General features: G+C 52.4%; 1 protein-coding gene across 1 annotated transcript in view; it reads left to right on the top strand.

Moving 5' to 3' along the window:
- The window catches only part of LOC107214419 (nectin-1-like), a 56,721-nt gene that overhangs the window by 22,382 nt on the left and 12,768 nt on the right, over positions 1 to 21,571 (top strand). Inside the window, exons 2-5 of the mRNA XM_015649819.2 lie at positions 16,715 to 17,065; positions 17,820 to 18,122; positions 18,583 to 18,700; positions 20,498 to 20,649. Coding sequence (XP_015505305.1) covers positions 16,715 to 17,065; positions 17,820 to 18,122; positions 18,583 to 18,700; positions 20,498 to 20,649 — 924 coding nt within the window. The remainder of the gene's footprint in view (positions 1 to 16,714; positions 17,066 to 17,819; positions 18,123 to 18,582; positions 18,701 to 20,497; positions 20,650 to 21,571) is intronic.

Here is a 21,571-nt window from a genome sequence, read left to right as displayed (position 1 = left end):
CTGCCTGGGAAGGCAGCTTGTTCCAGAGTGGGAAGGGGCAGGTTCCCAGGCAGGACTGGCTCTGTGCAGGGCCTTTCTCATGGTGACAGAGCCCCAGGTTTCCAGGAAAAACTGGCCCTTCGGTATCTGGAGAGGAACTCTGCCCCCAACCCTTAGCCCTGACTCCAGGCTGCCCCGAGCTGGAGGAGCTCAGTTTATGGGCAGCTGGAAATGCCAGCCCAGCCCAACAACTCCTCTGTGCAAGTCCCAGCTCACAGAGCTTATCAGGACCCTATCTGGAGCCACGCTGGGGTTCATTTTCAATGACAGAATAAAAGCAGGCTCATTCCAGCACCATGCCAGGACCTTTCACTCCTACTCTAGCACAGAGAGCCCACCAGAATAGGAATGAGAAGAGTGGATCTGCTGCAGCAGCTGGATTTTTCCTTTGGGGAGGACACGTGCAGTCCCAAATATCACCCCACTACTAGGCTGCTTCATGTGCAACTGTGCTGGGGCTGGAGGAGGGGAGGGCAGTGCTTTTCCTGAGCTGAACCTTCCCTTGTCACTGGGGCTGGGAGCCACGGGACATTCCTCAACAAGCCAGCACAGCCCCCTCCAGCTCCCTGCTCACACATCCCCTTGTTCAGGACAGCTCTGATACGTCCCAAGACGCAGGGGCTGATTCCACGTCCCTGCTGCTTTGCCTGTGACATTTCTCACTAAATCTGCTTTTCTGGGGCAAGCTGGAGCAGGCAGCCCCGGTTCTGGTTGGACAGGCTTTGTTTGTGCTCGGGGAGAAGCAGAGGGGTTGGGAGCAGGGATGGGAGGTGCACAGTTTGTGGCCTGGGAGAGAGAGGGGACGTGCTGGGACTTGCTGCCCATCACTCCCCCTCTCCCCTGTTCCAGCTCAAGGTTTTGAACTTTGAGAATGTGTCCCTGAGAAAAAAGGGGTGTGAAATGGTGCCAGAGGGAAGCAAGGAATGGAAAAGGGGAGCAGCAGGAGTAGGTGTTTGTCTTGTGGGAGTTGTCTGAGCACAGAGTGCTGGTCAAGGCTGTCCAGTGTGGGGCCATGGAACAACCAGCCATCCCCCCTGAGCCAACACTCTGGGATCTGGAATTGAATGGCTCCTGTCTGTGAGGAGAAGGAATGGCATTGTTTCCCTTTCCCCTCTTCTCGCTCTTCTACTCAGCTCCTTCTCCATTTCAAATGTGCTTTTTCTCCCCCAATCCCTTCTCTTCCCACCGCCCTCCTCTCTCTTCCATCCTTTTGTCTCTCTCTGTGTGAACCCCTCTCCTGCATGCCTGCAGAATTCCTGTGCCCAGACACAACAGATGCTGAAGGGCAAGACTGGAACTACTCTAGATGCAATCTTCATTTTGCTCAAGGATCATTAATTACCTCAATGATTAAATACAATTAAAGACCCGTAAGACCTTTCTAATATCAGGGCCTTTAGGAAGGGCAGCTTTTAGGAACCTGCACCAGCAATAAAACAAAAGGAGGAGATAGACCAGTAAATCGGGGAATCCCAATTAAAATCCGTGCTTAGCTCATTAACCTAATTACACATTGTGTCTTGCTGGCCTCAGCTCGGCTGAGGGGAAGGCGAGGCAGCAGTGGGGGCGGGCTGGCTATCCATGTGCTGATCCTATGGGATTGTTTATGTCAGGTCTCCATTGTCCTTTTGGCTGAGAAAATGGCCTTGGTGGGGGATTGGGAGCCGGGGCTGCGGAAATCCAGGAGCGTTTTGTTCCAAGCCCTGGAAGCGGCCGTGTGTGCTCAGAGTCCAGCACGTGTTTCCTCTTCCCCGAAATGTTCCCTGTGCCCACACCCTGCTCGGGGCCCTGCCTGCCAGGTGGCTCCTTCCCACACCCAGCTCACCCTCTGCCCTCCATGGAGAGCATCTCAATGGGATGGAAATGGGTTTGAGGGGCAAAGGGGCTCTCTGGGAAAGGGGAGAATGGAGAATCCCCCAACCGGACAGATTCCTTTGCTGAGGCTGAAGAACACCAGACCCCCCTGACTTGGGGCTTGCCCTGCAGGGAGCTGTCTGCTCTGGTTATCTGCTGTGGCACCAGGAATGCCTGTCCCTCGTCCCCTTCTCACAACAGGCTGCACAAAAGCCTCCCCTTCTCCCACCCTGAGGTCCAAAATCCTGCTCCCGAGCCTGGCACAGCAGCCTGCCTTCCCAGGATTACTGGGAAGGGAGTCCTGTTGTCCTGGGCCCGTCTGTCCCACCGAGGGAGGGAACAGGAACCTTCACGGGCTGGAGCCAGGTGACTCACGGGTTTGTGGCTTTTCCACACGAAAGTCTGCGGGTGCAGCTGCCTACGTGGCTGCCTTCAAAGGCTTGGGGAGGAGGCGGCAGGTCCTGGCACGTCCTGCCCAAAACCGGCCCAATTTGAGAGAGCAAGTCAGAGCTGGAGGAGGTCAGGGTGCGGCTTCCCATGCACCAGGGCAAGGGAAATGGGAGGAATGGGGACCCTGAGTCCCATGGGACCCAGCTGTGGCTCTCCCAGTACCTGCAGGCGTGGGGGAGAAGGGATGGAGGCAGGGAACCAAGGTCTGTGCAGCAGAGCCACTGCCAGCTGGGAGAGGACAGGATTCCCTGATCAGCTTGAGCTGCCCTGTGGAGTGCTTGGGAAGGAGGCAGAGGGGAGTTGGGCACATGCAGCAGTTTCTGACAGCACAGTTTGCCACATTCCTGGTGGGAAGGAGCCCTGCCATAGCCTCAGATGCCTTCACACAAAGCCAGGGTGACCCAAATGGCTGTCCCTGCTTGGGAAGAGCTGCTGCTCAGCCCTGACTCCCATCTGAGTCCCTTGGGAAAGATCTGTTCCTTCCCTTCCCTCTGCCCACATTTAAACACACACAAACAACATTTTCCTTCCCTTGGGTTTGCTGTGGGCATCTGGGGAAGATGTAGGGATAGGAGGAGAACTGCTGGGAGTTGGGAACAGGATGGGGACAGATGGAGACAAGGGATCTGCCTTTCTGCTGTGGTAGGAATGGAAAAGCAGCAGCTTCAAACCCTGCTGAAGTCCCTTGGATTTCTCAGTGATGTCATCCAGGTGGGAGGTTTGCAGTTGCCCCAACCCAAGCACCCAAACATGGGTGCAGGGAAGTTATCCCCACTGCCATAAAACTGTAGGGCAGCTCTCACCAAAGAATTTAATCTAACAGAGGATCAGCAGGAGCCTGGTGAGGCATCCCAGCCCTGCTGGGACAGCAGGGCTTGCTTTGCACATTGGCCATTCCTTGGCTGGTGCTGGGCTTGCAGGTAATTAAAATGGCTTAACCCTGCAGCCCCAGCAGCTGCCTGCAGATCATTTTCTTTATGCCCAAGGGGCCCTGCCCTCACTGTCTGCTCCAGAGAATCCCCTCTCTGCAAGGCAGGTTTGGAGCATAAAAAGGTTTCATTACACAGGCAGAAACTCGAATGTCTTTTTCTACAATCAGGGCAATGGAAAGAAAGAAGGCATGGGAGAAGAGAAAATCCTAGGGATGTGAAAGAACAGGGGGTTTGTAGATCCTACAAGGAGAGAATTCTGAGTGTTTCTCTGTTATGCCAAGTGGATCTGGAGTATTCCCAGAGCAAACAGTGCAATTACTTTGGATTCACACTTTGCCACTGAGTTGTCAGGCCCGAGGTTCCAACTCCCACGGGGCGCTGTGCAGACTTGCAGATGAGTTGTGCTTTCCCAAGGGATGTGGAAGCTCTGAGAGGAAAGGCCACGCTGACTTTTCTGAGGACAGCTGTAAACTTCCTCTTCCTCTTGGGCTTTGTGTTGCTTCCCTGTCTGAGTCCCTCTCTTGGGGACATCCACAGTGAAATATGCCAGTCCTCGTGTCGGTGTTTGTCGAGCCTGGATAGCCCACAGGGCTGGGAACAGCCGCGGGGATCACGCGGGGCTGCCTCTCAGCTCACCCCGACAAGAGCCTGTTCTTTTCCTTTTCAGGGCTGTTGTTTCTCTCTGATGGGATCTCTCCCGAGGAAGGTGTGTCCCTCCCCTAAATGAAGACTCTTCCTTTCCCTTTGGGGCACATCCTTCTCATCCTCTGTGCTGTTTGCTCCATCCCTGTGGGTCAGGGCACAGGATGACCTCAGATACAGAACCCACCTTGGCACACTTGGACTGATCTCCTCTCCCCCTTCCTGATCTGCTGAGAGTTCCCTGTGGCTGTCACAGCCCTGGTGTTGTGACAGCATCACAAACAGGAGGTTCTCAAGCCTGGAACAAACTTTTGTTTTATTATATAAAACTCAGAGTTTTTACAGACAAACCATTCACAGTCCCTGAGACCTCCACCCTTCACTGCAGACTGATCTTTTGAAGTCTCTAAGCCCTGCACTAACAGGGGTTAATGACATTTATCTACATACTTATCTTCCTTCTCCCCTGCCTCTTGTCACGCTGAAGTTACCTCCAGTAACCCTCCAGTAACGTTTTGTGGCACCCAGGTGACATCAACTCTTTTCCAGGATGCGACAATCGCTGTTCATACAGGTTCAAAATCTCCTTTTAGTCTCTTTTCCCTGTCTCCTCTTTTAATTCATTTTTCATTTGTTTAATACCCATGTGCTTATTTCTGGAAGTCTTCCTCCACTACTATTCTGGTCAGTTTTTTACCAGATTGGAAATGGGACTTTTTGTCCTCTTTCCTTTTGCCATTAGCTATTTATAACCTCCCATCCATCTCCCTAGGTAGCCAAGTGTCCAGCTGTGTTCTCTCTGTCACTCTGGTCCCTAAGCAACAAGTAAAGATGGTTCTGAGCAGTTCTTAGTTTGAGCAGGGGTGACAAACAAGTGACACTCGAGCTGCTGTGGAGCCTGGGAACACCCCCAGCCCAGCTGCCATGTCCAGAGGTGGTGGAGCACCAAGGGGAGCCGCAGCCAGGCTGGTCCCATCCTTCTGTGGAGCATCAGGACCACAGGGAGGAGTTTTTGTCTCCCAGGGATTCTTTCTGCACAGTTCCTCCTTTCCATCCTCACCTGAGTGATGGTCCTGGCATGGGAGGTCAAGGCATGGAGCCACAGCATGCTCTGGGTTGGAAAGGACCTTAAAAAACGTTTAATTCCACATCCTGCCACAGGCAGGGACAGCTTCCCCTAAGTCCCATCCAACCTCACCTTGGACACTTCCAGGGATGGAGAGTCCACAATCTCTCCTTGCAAAGCCCAGCCCATCTCCCCTCCAAGCCTCCCTCCTTCTGCCTCCAGTGTTTTGTCTCCAGATCCATTTCCCCCACCCTGGGCACTCTGGATGGAGGACAGAACTGCTTCTGTGGGAATTCTGATATTTTGGAGCATCCATCCTAGCTGCAGCCCTTGGGGGAGGCAGCAGGCAAGCGGCGTGCTGTGCCGGGGAAGGTGCTCAGGAATTTCCAGCTTTTCCAAGATAAAAGTTCTGCTGGAAACCTGGAGGACCCTTTCATTCCTTCATTCTTCCTCCCACCAGGAGAGCTGCCTGACATTTTTGGGGTAAAGTTTGTCTTAAAATATGCACAATGTTCTGGAGGAACTGTGTCCATATTGTCATGTCTGCTAAAAAATGTAATAGTCTGGTTTGTGCGCTCTCTCTCTCCTCGTCTCTCCCTCTTTTTTGCCCCCAAATCTGAGAGGAACAGGAGTTCTCTCAGCCAGCCTCCCCTGGAGTTGTTAGAGAGTGGAAAGGCACAAGCAGCAGACGGAGGAGGAGGAGGTGGGCACACCAGGCAGGTGCAGGGTGGGAGCAAATCCGTCTGTCAGGAAGGAGGAATAGACAGGGAATCCAGAGGGAGAGGTGCTGGAGCAGGGCTGTGGGTCCCACACAGCTTGGAGGGCTGGCCCAAGCCCCCAGAAAACTCCTAACCCAGGGACAGGGTGGGATGAAACCCAGGAGAGGATGAATCCAGATGGATCAGAGCCCAGAGTGGGCTGTGGAAAGTGAAGGTGGGGAGAGACACAGGGAGGTGATTTGTGTTTGGGGGTGAGAGCTGTTGGAAAGGTCAGCTGTGGGGATGACTAACGCGGGATGGGCTGGCAGAGTGGGGATGTTGGGCGTTTCAGAGGCAGTTCTCCTTCTGCTTTGAGGCTGTCATTTGAAAACTTCCACAGAAAGGAAATTTCAGAAGAAAACTTTGGCCTGGCTTCATGCAAAAATGTCCCCATTCCATGGCAACCAAAGCATCCCATCCTGGCTGCACTCCTGGTTGGTGTTTTACCATAATGCCATTTAAAAGAAATGAGAGTCCACAAGGAAAAAACATTTCAAACTTATCAAAAGGGCACTTTTTGGGGGGTGTTTTTTTTTGTTTGTTTTTTTTTTAAATCAGATTTTGCCAAAATCAGCATGTTCCAGTAGATGGTTTTGGCTTGGGCTAAGTGACACTTTCCATCAGAAAAATATGCTGTGCTGGAAAATTTTCCACCAGCCCCGGTTATTTTTTCATAGCATGCTTTCCATTTTTGTGGCAGCCCCCAGTTTGAGCTGGGACAAAGCACACAAGAATCCCCTGAGAGCAGTTGACCTCCCGGTCTTTGGAAGACCAGGATGAATCCCTGGAGTACTCCCCAGTGGCACAGGAAAATCCATCTGGCATCCACATCCTTCTGCACGTGCCTTGTTGCTCCCTGAGAAGGAAACAGGGAGCCTGGTGCTGATGTAGTTGAGCAAAAGTCAATGAAATCACCATGAAAGTCAATAAAATCTGCCAATTAAGGCCAACTGAGCTGTTTAACCCTGAGAATCCGGGCCTGGTTTCCCTGGCACAGGGCTGGGAATGGGGTGTTGGCTCTTGGCTTGCTCCATCCTGCTGCCTGCTCATGGATCTCCATGGGGAGCTGATTGCTTTTTGGTCCTGGCTTGTCTCTCGTGAATCAAGACTTGGGGAAGAGTTTTAGGGCAGATGTGTGATTCCAGCCTGCCACAGGGATTCAGGCCTGTCAGAGCTGCTGGCATCCCAACCTTCCTGCTCAGGCAGGTCTGGGATAAAAGTGAAACACCCTGAGAGAGGCCCCCAAAAGCAGCCCAGTGTGGAGGGCTGTGTTTGAAGGGCCACCTTTGTCCCTGGGCACTGAGGCTCTTAGCACTGGTGTCACTCCACCTCCCGAGAGACATTTGTCATCAAATTCCCCTAAAGTGTTGTGGCACAGCCCAGCTCCTCCCTGGGGCTACCTGGAAGCACAAAGCCACCTGGCTGGAGAATGGGATAATCAGGCATGGAGAAATCTTTAATTTCTCTTCCTGGAAGCTCACCCCTGTCCCTCATTGCATTACAATCATTAAGGAGATACAACTTCAAAGTCCCCAGTGAACTCAGCAGAAGGAGTAATGTTCCCACTGAGAGGTGTCCAAAGGGTTATGGGAATTTGTGAACCCTTCTCTGCAGGACAAATCATCTTTTTATCTGCAGAATTCCCTGCTCCTCCTGTCCTCTGCTCTGGGCTGAAGCTCTCTGTCTCTCTGAGCCCTTCTGGGCAGGCAGGAGTGGCTGTGCTTGTGTTGGTCTCCCAGGAAAGCAAAGACCAGGCACCCCTGAGGACGGGGTGGGGAGCGTGACCCGTGCTGGGAGGTCTCCCTGCTGGGCTCTGACCCTCCCTCCCTGCTTTCCTCCCCCCTTCCCATGCTCAGCCTGCCTTTAATGGGTGGTCTTGTCACTTGTTTACAGTGCTGGCTCTTGCAGGCCCCTCTAAGCTCAGCAATCATTCCTCAGACAGCCTGGATGGAGGCTGGGAACTTAATGGATGGGAGAGCTGCATCTCCACCCGTGGGGGTCACAGAATGGTTTGGGTTAAAAGGACCTCAAAGCTCATCCCATGGCATAGGCAGGGACACTTTTCACAATCCCAGGTTGCTCCAAGTCCTGTCCAACCTGTCCTCGGTAATTCCAGGGATGGGGCAGCCACAGCTTCTCTGGGAAACCTGTGCCAGTCTCTCAGAGTAAAGAATTTCTTCCTAAAATCTAATCTAACCCCGCTCTTTTTCAGTATGTGGAATATTTCAGAAATGTGGGGCTGGCTTTGCTCAGAGGATGAGTGGGACACTCACCCCCAGCCTCAAAGTCTTTCCTAATTTCTGGCATGTTCTTAGACCAAAATCTCAGAGATTTGGTTGCAAGCAGTTTGCTCATGGTTGGGGAAAATTTAAGCCACATTTTCGGGACCTTTAGTGGAGCTCTTGACTGGGCAATGTTTGTCCACGCTCTGCCTATTAAATGGATTTTGCACTTCATTTCCCTCGGTTTCCTCAGCCGTGGAAACGAGGGTGACTTTGCTATTTGCATTGTGGTGGGTGGGGCTGCAGGGCCTCCCCACAAATGCCTCCATCCCTCCTTCCTCAGGTGAGAATTGCCACCATCCTCTGCAGATCCCCACCTCTAACCAGCTGAGATTGCCGGTGCTTGCCTGGGTGGCCTTGGGCACATCTCTTTGTCATTCAGCACCTCTGGTTTCCCCACCCCTGAAAGCAGGGGTAATAAAGCTTTCCTGCCTCTCAGGGTGTTGGAGGATTAATTAGTTGCTGTTTGAAAAGCCTTTTGAAGATGCAAAGCTTTTTCCATAAATATGCAGAGTGATTCCCGCAGATGGGGCCCGGGTAGGACCAGAGCCGTGTCTGCCTCTGCTCTGTGGAGATCCTAAACCCGGGCAGAAGTGAAATTTGTAGAAATTCTTTGCACAGGGGTCTGATGATAAGAAAGCTGAGCAGCAGCAGGCTGGAAATCCATCAGAGCAGTGAATCTGGGGTTATTTGTACTCACTGTTCTTTCTGGGCTGTTGTTCTCGGGCAGGAATCCTTAAACAACCCAGAGAAAGTTGGGAGGTCTGAGCCTTTCCCACTTCCCTGCAGAGATATCTCTGGGGCAAGATAAAAACACATTAAAAGAGAAATCACAGGCAGGGAGCCAGCGAAGGGTGTCTGTCCATTGCATCTGTTGGTGCCATGTTTGCATTTGTCTTGTTTGCAAAGCTTTTCCCTACTTGTCAGCCACCAGAACATATATCACATTCTCCTGGTTACAAAAAAACTTGCTTGTTTCTATCTTTCGAAACAAATTACAGAAGAACAGAGCGTGGCATTCCTGCTTGCGAGAGGAGGAAACATTTCTTTTTAACTTCAGGAGATAGTGAGATATCAGCAATATGTTATATCCTGAGAGATAATGGGAGGAAAGCAAAACCACAGGCAGAAAGCTGTGACTGTTAAAACATGCATTTCAGCTATAGGAAAGCCAGAGTTTTGATCTTCTCCATGAAAATTACAGGGCTGGCCAGCACCAGCGTGGTTTGGCAGGGATGCATTTTTCACCACGTTTTGGACAGAAGACCAGCGTTTGGATCTTTGATAATTTCCTGTGACCGGGCATCTCTCCTGATGAAAGGCTTGGTTTGAGTGGGGACAGAGGGAATTGGCTGCTGGGGCCAGCCAGAGGAGGCTGCCAGTTATTAACCCTGGCGCTGAAGTCACGCCTGAGTCAGCAGAGTTTCGGCTTTGTCCCGTTCCCATTGTGGAGGCGAGTGAGTCAATCCCTACTCCAGCCCTGAGAGCTCCCCCATTTCCTGCTCCAGCTCCGAGCCCACAAACCAGCCAGGGAAGGAAGGATCTGATGTTCTCTCGTTTTTTTCTGTGCCATCAAGTTTATTTTTGTTTTTGTCAAATCTCTTCAGTCTCAAGCTCCCTCGGTTCGGAAATGAGGCTCTCCATGGGTTACTATCTTGATCCCCTCTTCACAGCACCTCATTAAATCCCTCCTTAGCACCTGGAGAGCTCTAATAGAGAGGAGATTTAGCACTGGACCAGAACTCCTTGTACAACATCCAAAGCAACAGGGAAGTCCAGGAAAGAGGCAGAGCAGAGCAAACACTCCTGTGCATTTGGGGACTCAGCCCATCAAGATAAGGTCTCAGGACAGTCTCAGCTTAATTAGCTTCCATCTTCTCAAAGCTCTGGCTTCTTTCCCTTCCTCCACACTTGATTTTCCAGCTTTTCTTCCCCACCCAACCACCAAATAAGCATTGGCTCTGCTTGTGGTCCCCTTTCTTTTGCTTACAGGTTAGAATTGGTAAGCAAAAAGACCTTGTTTTTTACTTTGCTGGCAGGCAACGAGATGATTCTGGAGAGAAGAGTCTTGGATTTTTGGTTCTTTGTCTTTGCCTGGCCAGATGCCTGCTTTTCCTAGTGCAAAATGTCATCATGGACATATCCACTGGTGGAATAGTGGCTGGGGATGAGAAGAGGCGAGTGACTGGGCTGGAGTGAGGTGGTGGAGACACAAGAGAGGTGGGAAGATTTTTAAGGTTACAAAGGAAGGAGGGCAAATCAAAGAAAGGCACAAGCATTGACCAGCTGGACAGGAAATCCTGGAGACGGGCAGTGGGGAGAGAAGGAGATGTGACGTGGAAACTGCAAGAGAAAGGAGTTTGGAGTTGTGAAACAGGGTGCTGGACAGGTGGGAGCAAGAGCACACCGGAGGAAAAGAGCTGAGGAAGGAGCTGGAGTCACGTCCAGCCCAAAAGGAGAGGGGGAAATGGGCCAAGTGCACTGGGGCAGGCCAGGCAGGGGCACAGGGCAGCCTGGCGTGTGCTCAGGTGTGTGGGAACTGGAGCTGGGTGCCAGGATTAGCTGAGTGCGGCGGGGACGGCAGCCTTTGTGCTTTGTTGCTGAGCATGGGCTTTCCCAGCTTTATTGCAGGAAGGCCTTTCCCACTGCTGTGTCAGCTCTTTCTGCAGGAGCCCTGCTCTGCCAGCCTCCCTGCTTTTGCCATGGGGCATGTTCCCCTCCCCGTGACTTGGGGGGTGAAGCAAAGCAGCTGTGAGAAAGGCAGGGAAGGAACGGCAGGGAGTGAGAGCTGGGAGCAGAGGCAGGCTGCTGTTCCCATCCCACTCCTCTGCTGTGCAGCCCTTTTCCTGGCTGCATGCAGCTGGGGACGTTTGCAAAGTTGAAAAACTCATGGTCTAGTCCACTGGTCATCAATCTGTGACCCATCCCACCCTGGACTCTGCTTTTCTTTCATCTCTTGCTCCAGGAGCACTGGGACAAAAGCACGGCCTTGCTCTTGCTTGGGGCCTGTGTGTGAGCCCCAGCAGTGGCTCAGTGACCAGATTTCCCAAAGTGGAACAGGGAATAAGTGGAGCGTTGATGGATCAGGCCCTTTGGGGAAGAGCTTTCATTCAAGGGGCTCCTGAGGCTGCTTTGTGCTCCATTTATCCAGAGAGGAGATCCTGCACAGGCAGGAGAAGGATTTACCCAAAGGCAGCCAATGGTGGCCTGGCTGGAAGCCTCACTCGATACAAGCCATTGACTGGTCCTGGGATAAAACCATCCCTGCTCTGCTGCCATGGGCTGGATCTGGGTCTGAACCAGTGACCTCGAGGAGAGGGCCCCGTGTTTCCCATGTGCAAGCCAAAGCCCAGCCCAGTTCTTTCTTGTTTGAGAGGGATTTATTTGGCTGAGGGCCAGGCAGGCCATTGTACAACGCTGCCATTTCCCGGCAGCTCCCATAAATCTCTCCCAGCTCCCACTGGGAAGGGGGAAGGGATGCCTGGGCGTGCAGTTTCTCTCTTGGGGTGCCCCCACCCCATCCCAGTGTTATCTCAGGCCTTTCATGTGCAGCCATGTCACCTGGAGCTATATTCTTGCCACATCTCTCTCATCTTCCTTCTAAGGCTCCCCCTCCCCTTGTGTTGGAAACTCAAGTTTTACAATCCCTGTGGTGCTCAGGCTCTGCAGGAGTGAATCACTGGATGACAGGGACACCTCCAGTGAAAGTCTGCTGCCACAGGAAGGGCCTGGGGGTGACTCAGTGGAGCCCACTGACTCACTGGAGCCCACTCCTTCATTGCAATGGGCTCCCAGCAGGGCGAGGCAGGCCCTGTGCTCTTGGAAGAGCAGCAGAATCCTGATTTAAATGCCTGGCAATCAATGCAAAGCCTCCCTGGCAAGAGCAGAGGTACTAACCCCAACCTCCTGGCCAAGCGCCACCTCACACCTTTGCTTCTTGCCACCTGAAATTCCCCTGCTGGGATTTCAGATCCTCTTTCCCATGTTTCCCACCCTGCCTGACACACCTGGGATGTTTCTTTGGGCTGTTGGAGGCTCTGCCCCACAAGAGTTGTGTTTCTTGTTTTCCTTAGGAAAGGTGAGTTCAGAAACACCAGGAGAGAAATTTTTAAGTGCCACCAAGTGGAAGGTTTTGGGTTCCTGTTCCATCCCACTTTTCCCTCATGGAAAATCTGCAGTGTCTGTGAGAGACACGGGACCACGGATGGGACATCACTGCCTGTGGCCATGGTGCTGTCACAAAACCAGGAGCTTTTTGTGGCGGTTTGTGCAGGTTGAAGTGTGATGCATTGATTTGTTCTTCTGGGACGAAGCTGCTGGGACTGAGACCATCGGGAGCGATCCCCGTCACATCTGCATCAGTCATGATATTGCCACACCGAAGGGTGGCTCATCACACTCCTGCCAAGGGCTGTTTCAGTGCCCTTGGGGGGAGATGAGTATCAGGGAACAGGAGGGAGAGAAATTGGTGAGAGGCTCAGCAGAAGCAAAGTTGTGCAAAGCAGAGTGGAGTTCACATGGCTCTTAACAAAGAAGCATTGAGTGAGGTTGTGACAGAGCTCACCCAGAGCCTGGAGATCATTTCCAGAGCTTTCTGTGTGGGGGAGCAAGAACCTGATTTGTGAGTGTGGGAGCCTCGCTGGAACAGCACCTCCTGTGCTTTTAGGAGAAAGGATTTTCTGGCCCAAGAGCCACCACCTGGCACTTGTGCTCCGTCCCCAATGCCCCTGACACCCGGGGAGGGCAGGCCTTCCTTCCCAGCCTGTGTGCCTCAGGGCACCCCGAGCTGTGCCCCCGAGGCCTCGGTGAATATCTGGGCTTGGGATCGTGGGGAAAGGCATCAACACAAACCACTTCAGAGGCCCAGGTGGAGGAGTAGGACCTTCAAGGTCTGCACTAATGAGGTCCTGGCACCAACATGTCTTTGGCGCACGGCTGGGCCCTTTTTGGTCCCTGACAAAAAACAACACCACAAAACTAATGAATAAAACGCAAGTGGGCAAGCTGCAACCTATCCAGCTAATCCTTGCCCGGGTGCTGGCTGCCCCTGGGAGGTGTCAGCATGGATTGGTGGGCACTGGGAGATCTGGCACGGGGTGTGAAAACAGCAGGATCCATCCCAAGATTTTTCCCTGCCCTACCAACCGCACGGATGGTTCAGCAAAGGAGAAACGCGGCGAATCCCAGCACTTCACACACACACACATCCAGTTGAATATGTTCAAACCCCTCCAGAGGCTGATTAGTGATTTTATTTTCTCCTCCTCTGCCGGCCGTGCGTGCTCATTGCCATCAATTATCTATGCATTTGCCCTGATGAATTATTGAGTGTGTAACGGGGTGAGGGAAGGCCCGCCAGCCCAGCTCAGTCACCTTGCAAACAAGCACTCCCCAGAGCGTGGCAACAGCCAAATTTGCCCTCTGGCTTCTGATTTAGGATGGGAAGCTGATCCAGCAACTTCCCAAACCCCTTTCTTCCATCTGTCCCCTTTCCTCATCACTGCATTGAGGTGTGGGTGCTCCTGGAGCAGAACAGGTGCGTTATTTTCCTGATTTAAGGCTTGGGTGAGTGGAACAGAAAGAGTTTTTCCTGTCTTGCAAAAGAGTTGTTCAGTCACCTGGAAAGGAAACGCGATTTCCGCGCTGTGTTTGGGGTTTTTCAGGGTATTTTTTTGTTTGTTTTGTTTTGTTATTTCTTCTGCTGGGTGTTATTTTTTTGTTTTCCCTTTTCACCTGGAGCCTCAAGAAAGTTTGGAATGTGTTTTTGTCAAAGCTGCTGCGTGTAAGGGCCTGAATCCCAGCTTTGGCAGCATTTGGCTTTTGGCAAGCTGTCCTCACTCAACTGGCACCAGCATTTTCCCTGGCCAAAAAATCTGGCTCTTTACGCCTGGGCACAGGAAGGTTCTGCAGGACCATTCCAGGTTCAGGATCAGGTTTACCAGTTCCAAAATCCACTTTTTATCCAGTTTATGTCCACACCCAGCCTGTATTGATACACAGATCCCATGGCAGGGGGAGGGTAGAACTGGGAGTTGTTGCTGCTGCTCAAGGTCAAGATAAATAACTTGATTTTTAAAAGAGTCAGTTCATTAATTTGCAGGGAAATCACAGCATAAAGCAAGGGCACAGTAATGATGGATGGAGTGAGGGACTGGACTGACCTCCCCTGTGCTATCCATCATATTCCCTGCTGGAATGGCTCTTGCTTGATTGACTTTATCTTCATTTAAGGGGCACATCTTGGTTGCCCATCAGTGGCGGCCTTCAGGCTGGCAGTGCTCATCCAGACGTGCCACAAGGGACTGCCAGCCCTGCAGGGGTGACTCTGGTGGCCTTGCACCCTCTCGTCCCTGCAGCTGGGCTCCACTGCTGCCGGCCTGGCACCGCTGAGCCGTGACTTCCTGCGGTGGCGGACCCGGCCGCTTTGTTGGGGTGTGGAAATCCTGCTTCAAAGGGCCCCGCTGAGCCCCACGGGGGGTCAGGGAGCTTGTGGGGAGCAGAGCCAGCTGTTGTGGGGAGCAGAGCCAGCTGTGCCAGCGCCCCAGCCCCGGGCAGGCCCCGCTGGGGACAGAGCCCTCAGTGGAAGAGGCGCTGATGACTCCGCGCTCCCCCGGCCCTGGGAGAAGGAGGGAGCGCTGAGCACACCCACCCAGCTGGGCCCTTCCCAAGGCCCTGGCTACGTGATTGAAGTCTCCCCAGCAAGCTCCCACACGCTCTGGGAGGCTCTGGAGCCTTCTGAGCCAGACTGCTTGGCAAAGCTGTTCCTCACCTTGGCGGGTGTGGGCAATGCTGCGAGAGGCTCGCTCACCTCCGGGGTGGAAGGAGCAGCATATGCTGCACAGCGTGGTGGAGACATCTCCCCCCTCCCCTGTCCACCCATTCTTCCCTCAGATCCAGTGTTGCCTCATCTAAACCCAGCCGGTGCCCTCGTTTCATCAGGGAGGATGTTGTGGGCACAGGCCGCAGAAAAGTCCTTCGCTGTGTCCTGCTGCTGGGACATCCTTCTCCAGAGGGCAAACATGATCCACATGTGGCTCTCTCCAAGCCTCATGCCTCTCCACATGCCTACCCTCTGCTTTGGGGAGGGAAAACCGTGGGGAAAATGGTTCTGGCTGTGCTGGGAGGGGAAGGGTGCACCCTGCCACCCCAGAGCACACGGTGGCTCGGTGCGTGCAGGCACATGAGGGCACCAGCGCTTTGCTGTGGCTGTAAGAAGCTCTGGAAAACATTCCTGAGCACCCAGCTGCAGTGCTGGGGTGTGGGGCTTGGCTCGGGGAACAGGGGGCAAGTTCACACAAAGCTCTGGAGCCCGAGTTTCGGTCAGAACTGCTGATGGCTGTGGTCAGCTGGTGGCGTCTTGTGGCCGGGCTGGGTTGTTGGGGCTTGTCCTCGGGGTCACAGGAAGGAGAAGGGAGCAAGAAGAGGCGTGGACGAGATGTGGGGATTAGATAAGGTTGGGAACAACAGGCAGGGAGTGAGGGGGCAGTGTGGAGTGTGGGTGGGTGGAGGAGAGTTTTGTCTGCCTGCACTTGTGTGTGTGTGAAACTGCAGGAAGGAGACTCTTGGAGAAGTCCCAGGGCACATCTGCCACGAGGACCAACACAGGAGTTTATTTTAGCCTTGGACAGGGAGCCATTCATCCCTGGAAGAACACAGTAGGGTGACATTTCTGTTAGGAGGTGCTGTCTTGTTTCTCTTGCTCTGCATTTTTCTTTCCCCAGCCCCTCTCTCTGTTCCATTATTCTTTTATGTTCTTCACTCTCTGTGCATCTTCCTTCTTTTTTTATTATCCCTTTCTTTCCTCCCCAGCTCCCAGAATCCATCCAATTGCAGATTCTCCCAGAAGCAGGGAGCAAAACCCGCTTTTCTCGTTCTTACCACCTTGCCTCTCTATTGTATTTATCATACAAATACCGGCTGTATAATTACCAGAGCATTATCTCTAAACACACAGATTAGGAAAAGACACAGTGGCAGAAAAGATGAATTTCAGGGTCAGTCTAGTGGGAGATATTTTTCTCCATCTGTCAGGGGAGGAATCAACTGAGACAGAAGAGCTGTCATGAACTGCAGCTCCCACTTCTCAGGAGCACCTTCCACAGAATCAAGGTGGAACGTTCCTAAATTCAGCTACTTCTGGGGTTATAAAAAGGCCACAGAAATGATCTGGATGATACAGGAAGATCGTGCAAGGTGTAGAGGCAGTGCCTTAAAGCCGTTCTCATACAGGAATTCTTTCTGCCCTGAAAGGAGGGCTGAGTCTTTGCAGCTCCTTTAATTACTGCTGCAGCTCCAATGGGATTAAATGGATGTCTGAGTGTGTGTTAGCATATGTTGGGATGTGCTGTGCTGATAAACATCAGGGCTTTCACATGCCTGCAGACACACACACACCCTGCATATTTACCAGAACCAATTCAGTGTCACCCAGAGCTGAAGACAAAAGGGACGAAGGTGTTATTGATCCAGCCCTGTGCCTTTGGGTGATGATGATGATGATGAGCCCTAGGCTGGGCTGTTCATAGCAGGAGGAAGGTGTTTATGACTAAGAATGAAGCTGCAGGTGGATGCAGAAGGTGCCTGTAGCCACAAATTGCTCTTGTATCAGCCATGCCGATAAGAAACAAGTGCAATAAATAGAGGAGTTGCTGGGCAGTACCCAAACACTCACGTGCTGCTGTTTTGTTGCAGGGCTGCAAGCTCAGACTGTCTTGGTCAATGACAGCGTCTCGGGGTTCATCGGCACCGACGTGGTGCTGCACTGCAGCTTCACCAACCCGCTGCCCAATGTGAAGATCACGCAGGTGACGTGGCAGAAGGCCACCAACGGCACCAAGCAGAATGTGGCCATCTACAACCCCGCCATGGGCGTGTCCATCCTGTCCCCCTACAAGGAGAGGGTGACTTTCCGGAACCCTTCCTTCAAGGATGGCACCATCCAGCTGTCCCGGCTGGAGCTGGAGGATGAAGGGGTTTACATCTGTGAGTTTGCCACTTTCCCAACCGGCAACCGGGAAGGGCAGCTGAACCTCACCGTGCTGGGTAAGGCTCTGGGCAGGCTCTGTAGGGTGAACCTCCAGTCCAACAGAGCTGGAGGAACCTGAGATTCATGTCCTGGGAGCTCAGGGCAAAGGTGAATTCAGGGTGAAAGTTGTACCTGTGGGGGATTTTTAAGCTGACTGGGAAGGTGAAAAGCAGGGAGCACAGAGCAGGTGGTTCTGAGACAGCTGAGCTGTCACACCTCTTCTTCTTCCCAGGTCTCAGTTCCCCTTTTCCCTCCACCTACACTCCTAATGCAGGTGCAGTAACAGTGACCAGATCCCTGTGGGAGTGGTGAGTTTTAATGAGCTGGGGGTTGTCAGGAGAGAAGAAACAACAGATTGATCCTAAACTCAACCAGAGCTTGTCCCTGGAGCTCAGGGCTGTGAGTGAACAGACCCCACCCAAGGTCTTTATGGTTAATTTTCTCTCCAATATCAGTTCCTTTCTAACACAGGGATGGAAACAGGGAGGAAAGGATTGACTTTACATATATCTGTGCATTTATGGCACCTCCACTATTGTTTCCCCATAAATGATGCAGGGAGATGGTGCAAGATGCACAGGCACTGCCATAATGCAATTATTACATGGGAATTATTGCTGGCAATTTGCACAATCACCACAAGCTCTGTCTCAGCCTCAGTGGTGTTAGATGGCTCTTGGGATGCAGCAAACAGAGCAGCATCATTTTTCTAACCATCCCTTTACACCCTTTTCTCTTCCTCCTCCTCCTCCTTCCTGCACTCCCCTGCAGCCAAGCCCACGAATTGGATGGAGGGCACCAAGAGGCCGCTAATTGCCAAGTCTGGCAGGACAGAAAAGATCTTGGTAGCCACCTGCACCTCCTCCAACGGGAAACCCCCCAGCACTGTCACCTGGGACACGAAGCTGAAGGGGGAAGCGGAGTTCCAGGAGATCCGGAACAGCAACGGCACCATCACGGTGATCAGCCGGTACCGGCTGGTGCCCAGCCGCGAGGCGCACCGCCAGCAGCTCATGTGCGTGGTCAACTACCAGCTGGAGAGGTTCACCGACAGCATCACCCTCAACGTGCAGTGTAAGGGGGCCTGGGCACAGCTGGGAGGGCTCCCTGCTCAGGGCTGGCTGGGGGATACGCTCTGGGAGAAGAGGGGTTTGTGAGGGGAGCTGCTGCTGGGCTGCTGTCTTGTTTTTGAGGGTGAAAACTGAAAAGATCCTTTGGACTAATGGTGGGTTTTCTCTTTTTCTTACCTTCTTTCTCTGCCTCTGCCATGTCCCTTTTGCTCCCCTACTCTGTCTCTTGTGCACTCCCTCACGTTCCTTGTCCCATCATCTTTCCCTCCTCATGTAATATCTCCTTCTCCTGCCCCCTCATCTCTTCCTATTTCATTTTCTCCCCTTTCCCACAATCTCTCTCCTTTTCCTACCCGTGCCCCCTCATCTCTTCCCTTTTCTTTTCCTCCCCTTTTCCTTTCCCACAACCCTTTCCTCTCTCCTTTTCCCCTCCTGCTCTCCTCCCTTTCCCCCCACCCCTGCAGACGAGCCAGAAGTCACCATCGAGGGCTTTGATGGCAACTGGTTCCTGAACCGCAAGGATGTGAAGCTGATCTGCAAATCTGATGCCAACCCCCCAGCTCACACCTACGAGTGGAAGCTGTAAGTGTCCCCTGCTGCCATCAGCAGATGTCACCTCCCAGCAGGGACAGGGAGTCTCTGCAGACACCTCGCTCACCCTCTGGTCACTCGGGGCCATTAGTGTCAGCGGTGGCACTCCAAGGTACAACCTGTGCCTGTGGTGAAGGTGGCTGCCAGCACAGTGCAGCCTCAATACCTTGAAAACTTCCCCTTCTCACCTCACTGGGATAATATTCTGCCCTGGTGACGTGAGGCAGCTGAGATGTGACAAGGTGATTAATGTGCCCAGCACCACCAAGTGCCTCAGTTACAGAACTGGGAAAGAACCCAGGATTTCCCTGCTTTGAAGGGGCACAAATAACACAAAATTTGTCTGTGTGTGAACAACCTTTCCCTGGAATCAGCTCCAGGAGCCCCTCAAGTGACTGACATTAAACAGCAGCTATTCCTTGTCCTCAGGTTTCCAGCTTTTGGCTGAACACACTAAAGGGACTTGAAAAGTGAGTGAGGGGTGTCTGGGCAGTCAGGTGGGAATTGATACAACCTGATGTGGTTCTCTCTGTCGCTCTTTCTTCTCTGTAAGCACTCATGTAGCTTTAAAAGAGGAAGATCAAATGGATCCTTTCTTCTTTTCAGCTGGCATTTGTCATCAGGAGAGAGGCTCTCAACATGGCTTTGCAAGGAGCACATTCTGTCTCATTCCACTTCCTAGATCAAACTGTTCAAAGTGAAAGTCTGAAGAGGATTGTTTTTCTTGCCTTTTTTCCTGGTTCTCCATCCCCAGCTCTCTCCATCTGTTGGTTCTGCCAGTCTGACTTAAACTCTGAGGGGCTCTCTGGGTTCCTCACAGCATTTCCAGGAAAGCCTCGGAGGCAAAAATGCACCCAAGGCAGAAGAGATGCCACTTGAGGCTATTTCTGTGCCTCCTCCCCTTCCTGGGGGGCTGCTGCTGTTTTGCTCCTGCCTGGAATGTAAAACCCAGCAGTGCTTTTCCTCTCCTCCCATTTGGGTGGCGATGAGCAGCAGTCAGGGGAGCTGTCAGAGGAGGCAGCAACCTCCTGGAGCATCCCACACCACCCTTTGGAGCTGTGCTCTTGGGTTTGTAGGCTCAGGGCTCTATAGGGACACAGTTATGGTCTTTTTCCATCAGCTTTGGGATCATTGCCTTGATGGAGCTGGAAAAAACTGTGTTTTCTGGACATATGTGCATATGTAGACATGCAAAATACATGCATTTAGGCACTTTACAATCCTAATTATACCCCCGTTATTCCCTTTTGTTTCTTATAAATTGCTGACAATATGTGCACATTTGGGTTGGGAGGAGGGGAAGGAATTACTTGAGTAATTTTTAATTGCCTAAGAGAAGTAATTACTTTACTTTGCTTCAGTAATTAAGAATAACCAGGCCATGTGTGTATTTTCCTAGCACACAGGGGCTTCTTTTTTTTTATTATTATTTTTTTTCATCTGCCTTTGTTCATTTATTTTCTGTATCTCTGGGTTTAGTTTTGCATTATTCCAGTTTCACACTTACCTGACTGTTCTGACGTGGGCAGGGCTCTAAATCAACACTGCTGTCCTTGAGCTCCTTGAGTTGAAATGAACACTGGTTGATCAGGAGAGTTCAGTGGGCAGGAAATTGGGGTAAAACAGGGTCAGGCTGTGTCCCTTTCCTGCCTGCATTAACTGGGATTTTCCAGCCAGCACCTCCAGCTCCTGCACCTGCCCAAGGGCAAGACCCAGAACCTTGGTGTCACCTCTGCAACGCTGCTGGGTGTCACCTCTGGGGTCAACCATGGTCTCTGTCCCCCCCAGGCCAAACGGGACCCTGCCAGGGAGCGTGGAGATCCAGAACAACACCATCTACTTCAAAGGGCCCGTGTCCTACAGCGTGGCCGGCACCTACGTCTGCGAGGCCACCAACGCCATCGGGACACGCTCGGGCTTGGTGGAAGTCAATGTCACAGGTAGGACAGCACCTGGGCTGCTCTGGAACGTGGAAAAGGAGGTGGGGAGGGACACAAAGGTGTGAGCAGTTGGCATCTACCTCTTCCATGTCCTCAGTCATCAGCACCTCCTTCCAAAGGTGGGAATCTCATGATGCAAACGGGGCAGCGGAGTTCTGGGCTTTTGTACTGGTTTGCTCTGGATTGTTTTTTCTCCTTTCCTCTCGTGGTCTTTTCCTTTCTTGCACCAATTCAATTTGTTCCCCCCTTGTCTCATGCTTTGGGTTCAGAGAGATGGTTGCACATGTTAACAGCAAAGACACGTCGGGGAGATATTGATCGGAACAAGGGCTAGGATGAGGATGTGGACTGCCAGAAAGGCAGGAGATGGATGAGTCACTTGTTCAGGATGGTGTTTGTTGCTTCTGGTGTTGGGCAACTCTCATGATTCTTCATTTGAGCTCCTTCCAGTGTTGCTCTGTGAACTCAGCTCACCTGCCAGCCATGGATTCCTGGGAGCGCTTGGGGAGCTTTGTTGGCTCCAGGAAGGAATCCCACCCCAGGATGCAGGCAGTGGGAAGTGGTGCTGTCATGTCACAGGAGACAGAAGGATTCTGACGGCCTGCAAAGCAGTGTGGCCACAGGAGGGAGGGAAAGACATGTGGGCAAGCCTAGGTAGTGGCAGGGAGAGAAAGTCATGTCAAGAAATAGCTCCAAGAGAAGAAATAACATATGGCAATAGCCTGATTTCTGAAAGCCAGAGCAACATTGTGAGGCATCACCAAGGGGGAAAAGTGCCTGTGGGTGCTTTGAGAGCATGAAAGGAGCATTTAACCCGTTCCTTTGGGGTAAAAGGAGCGATTTGGGTTATCAGGCAGTGACTGGTGGGTCTCAGGAGGGCTGGAAGTGCCTCCTGGAGCAGTGAGGTGGGCACAGCCACACT

This window comes from Parus major, chromosome 24 (assembly GCF_001522545.3).
Source record: "Parus major isolate Abel chromosome 24, Parus_major1.1, whole genome shotgun sequence".
Taxonomy (NCBI): domain Eukaryota; kingdom Metazoa; phylum Chordata; class Aves; order Passeriformes; family Paridae; genus Parus; species Parus major.
Note: the sequence above shows the minus strand (reverse complement) of the source record. Positions and strands in the feature narration are given on the sequence as shown.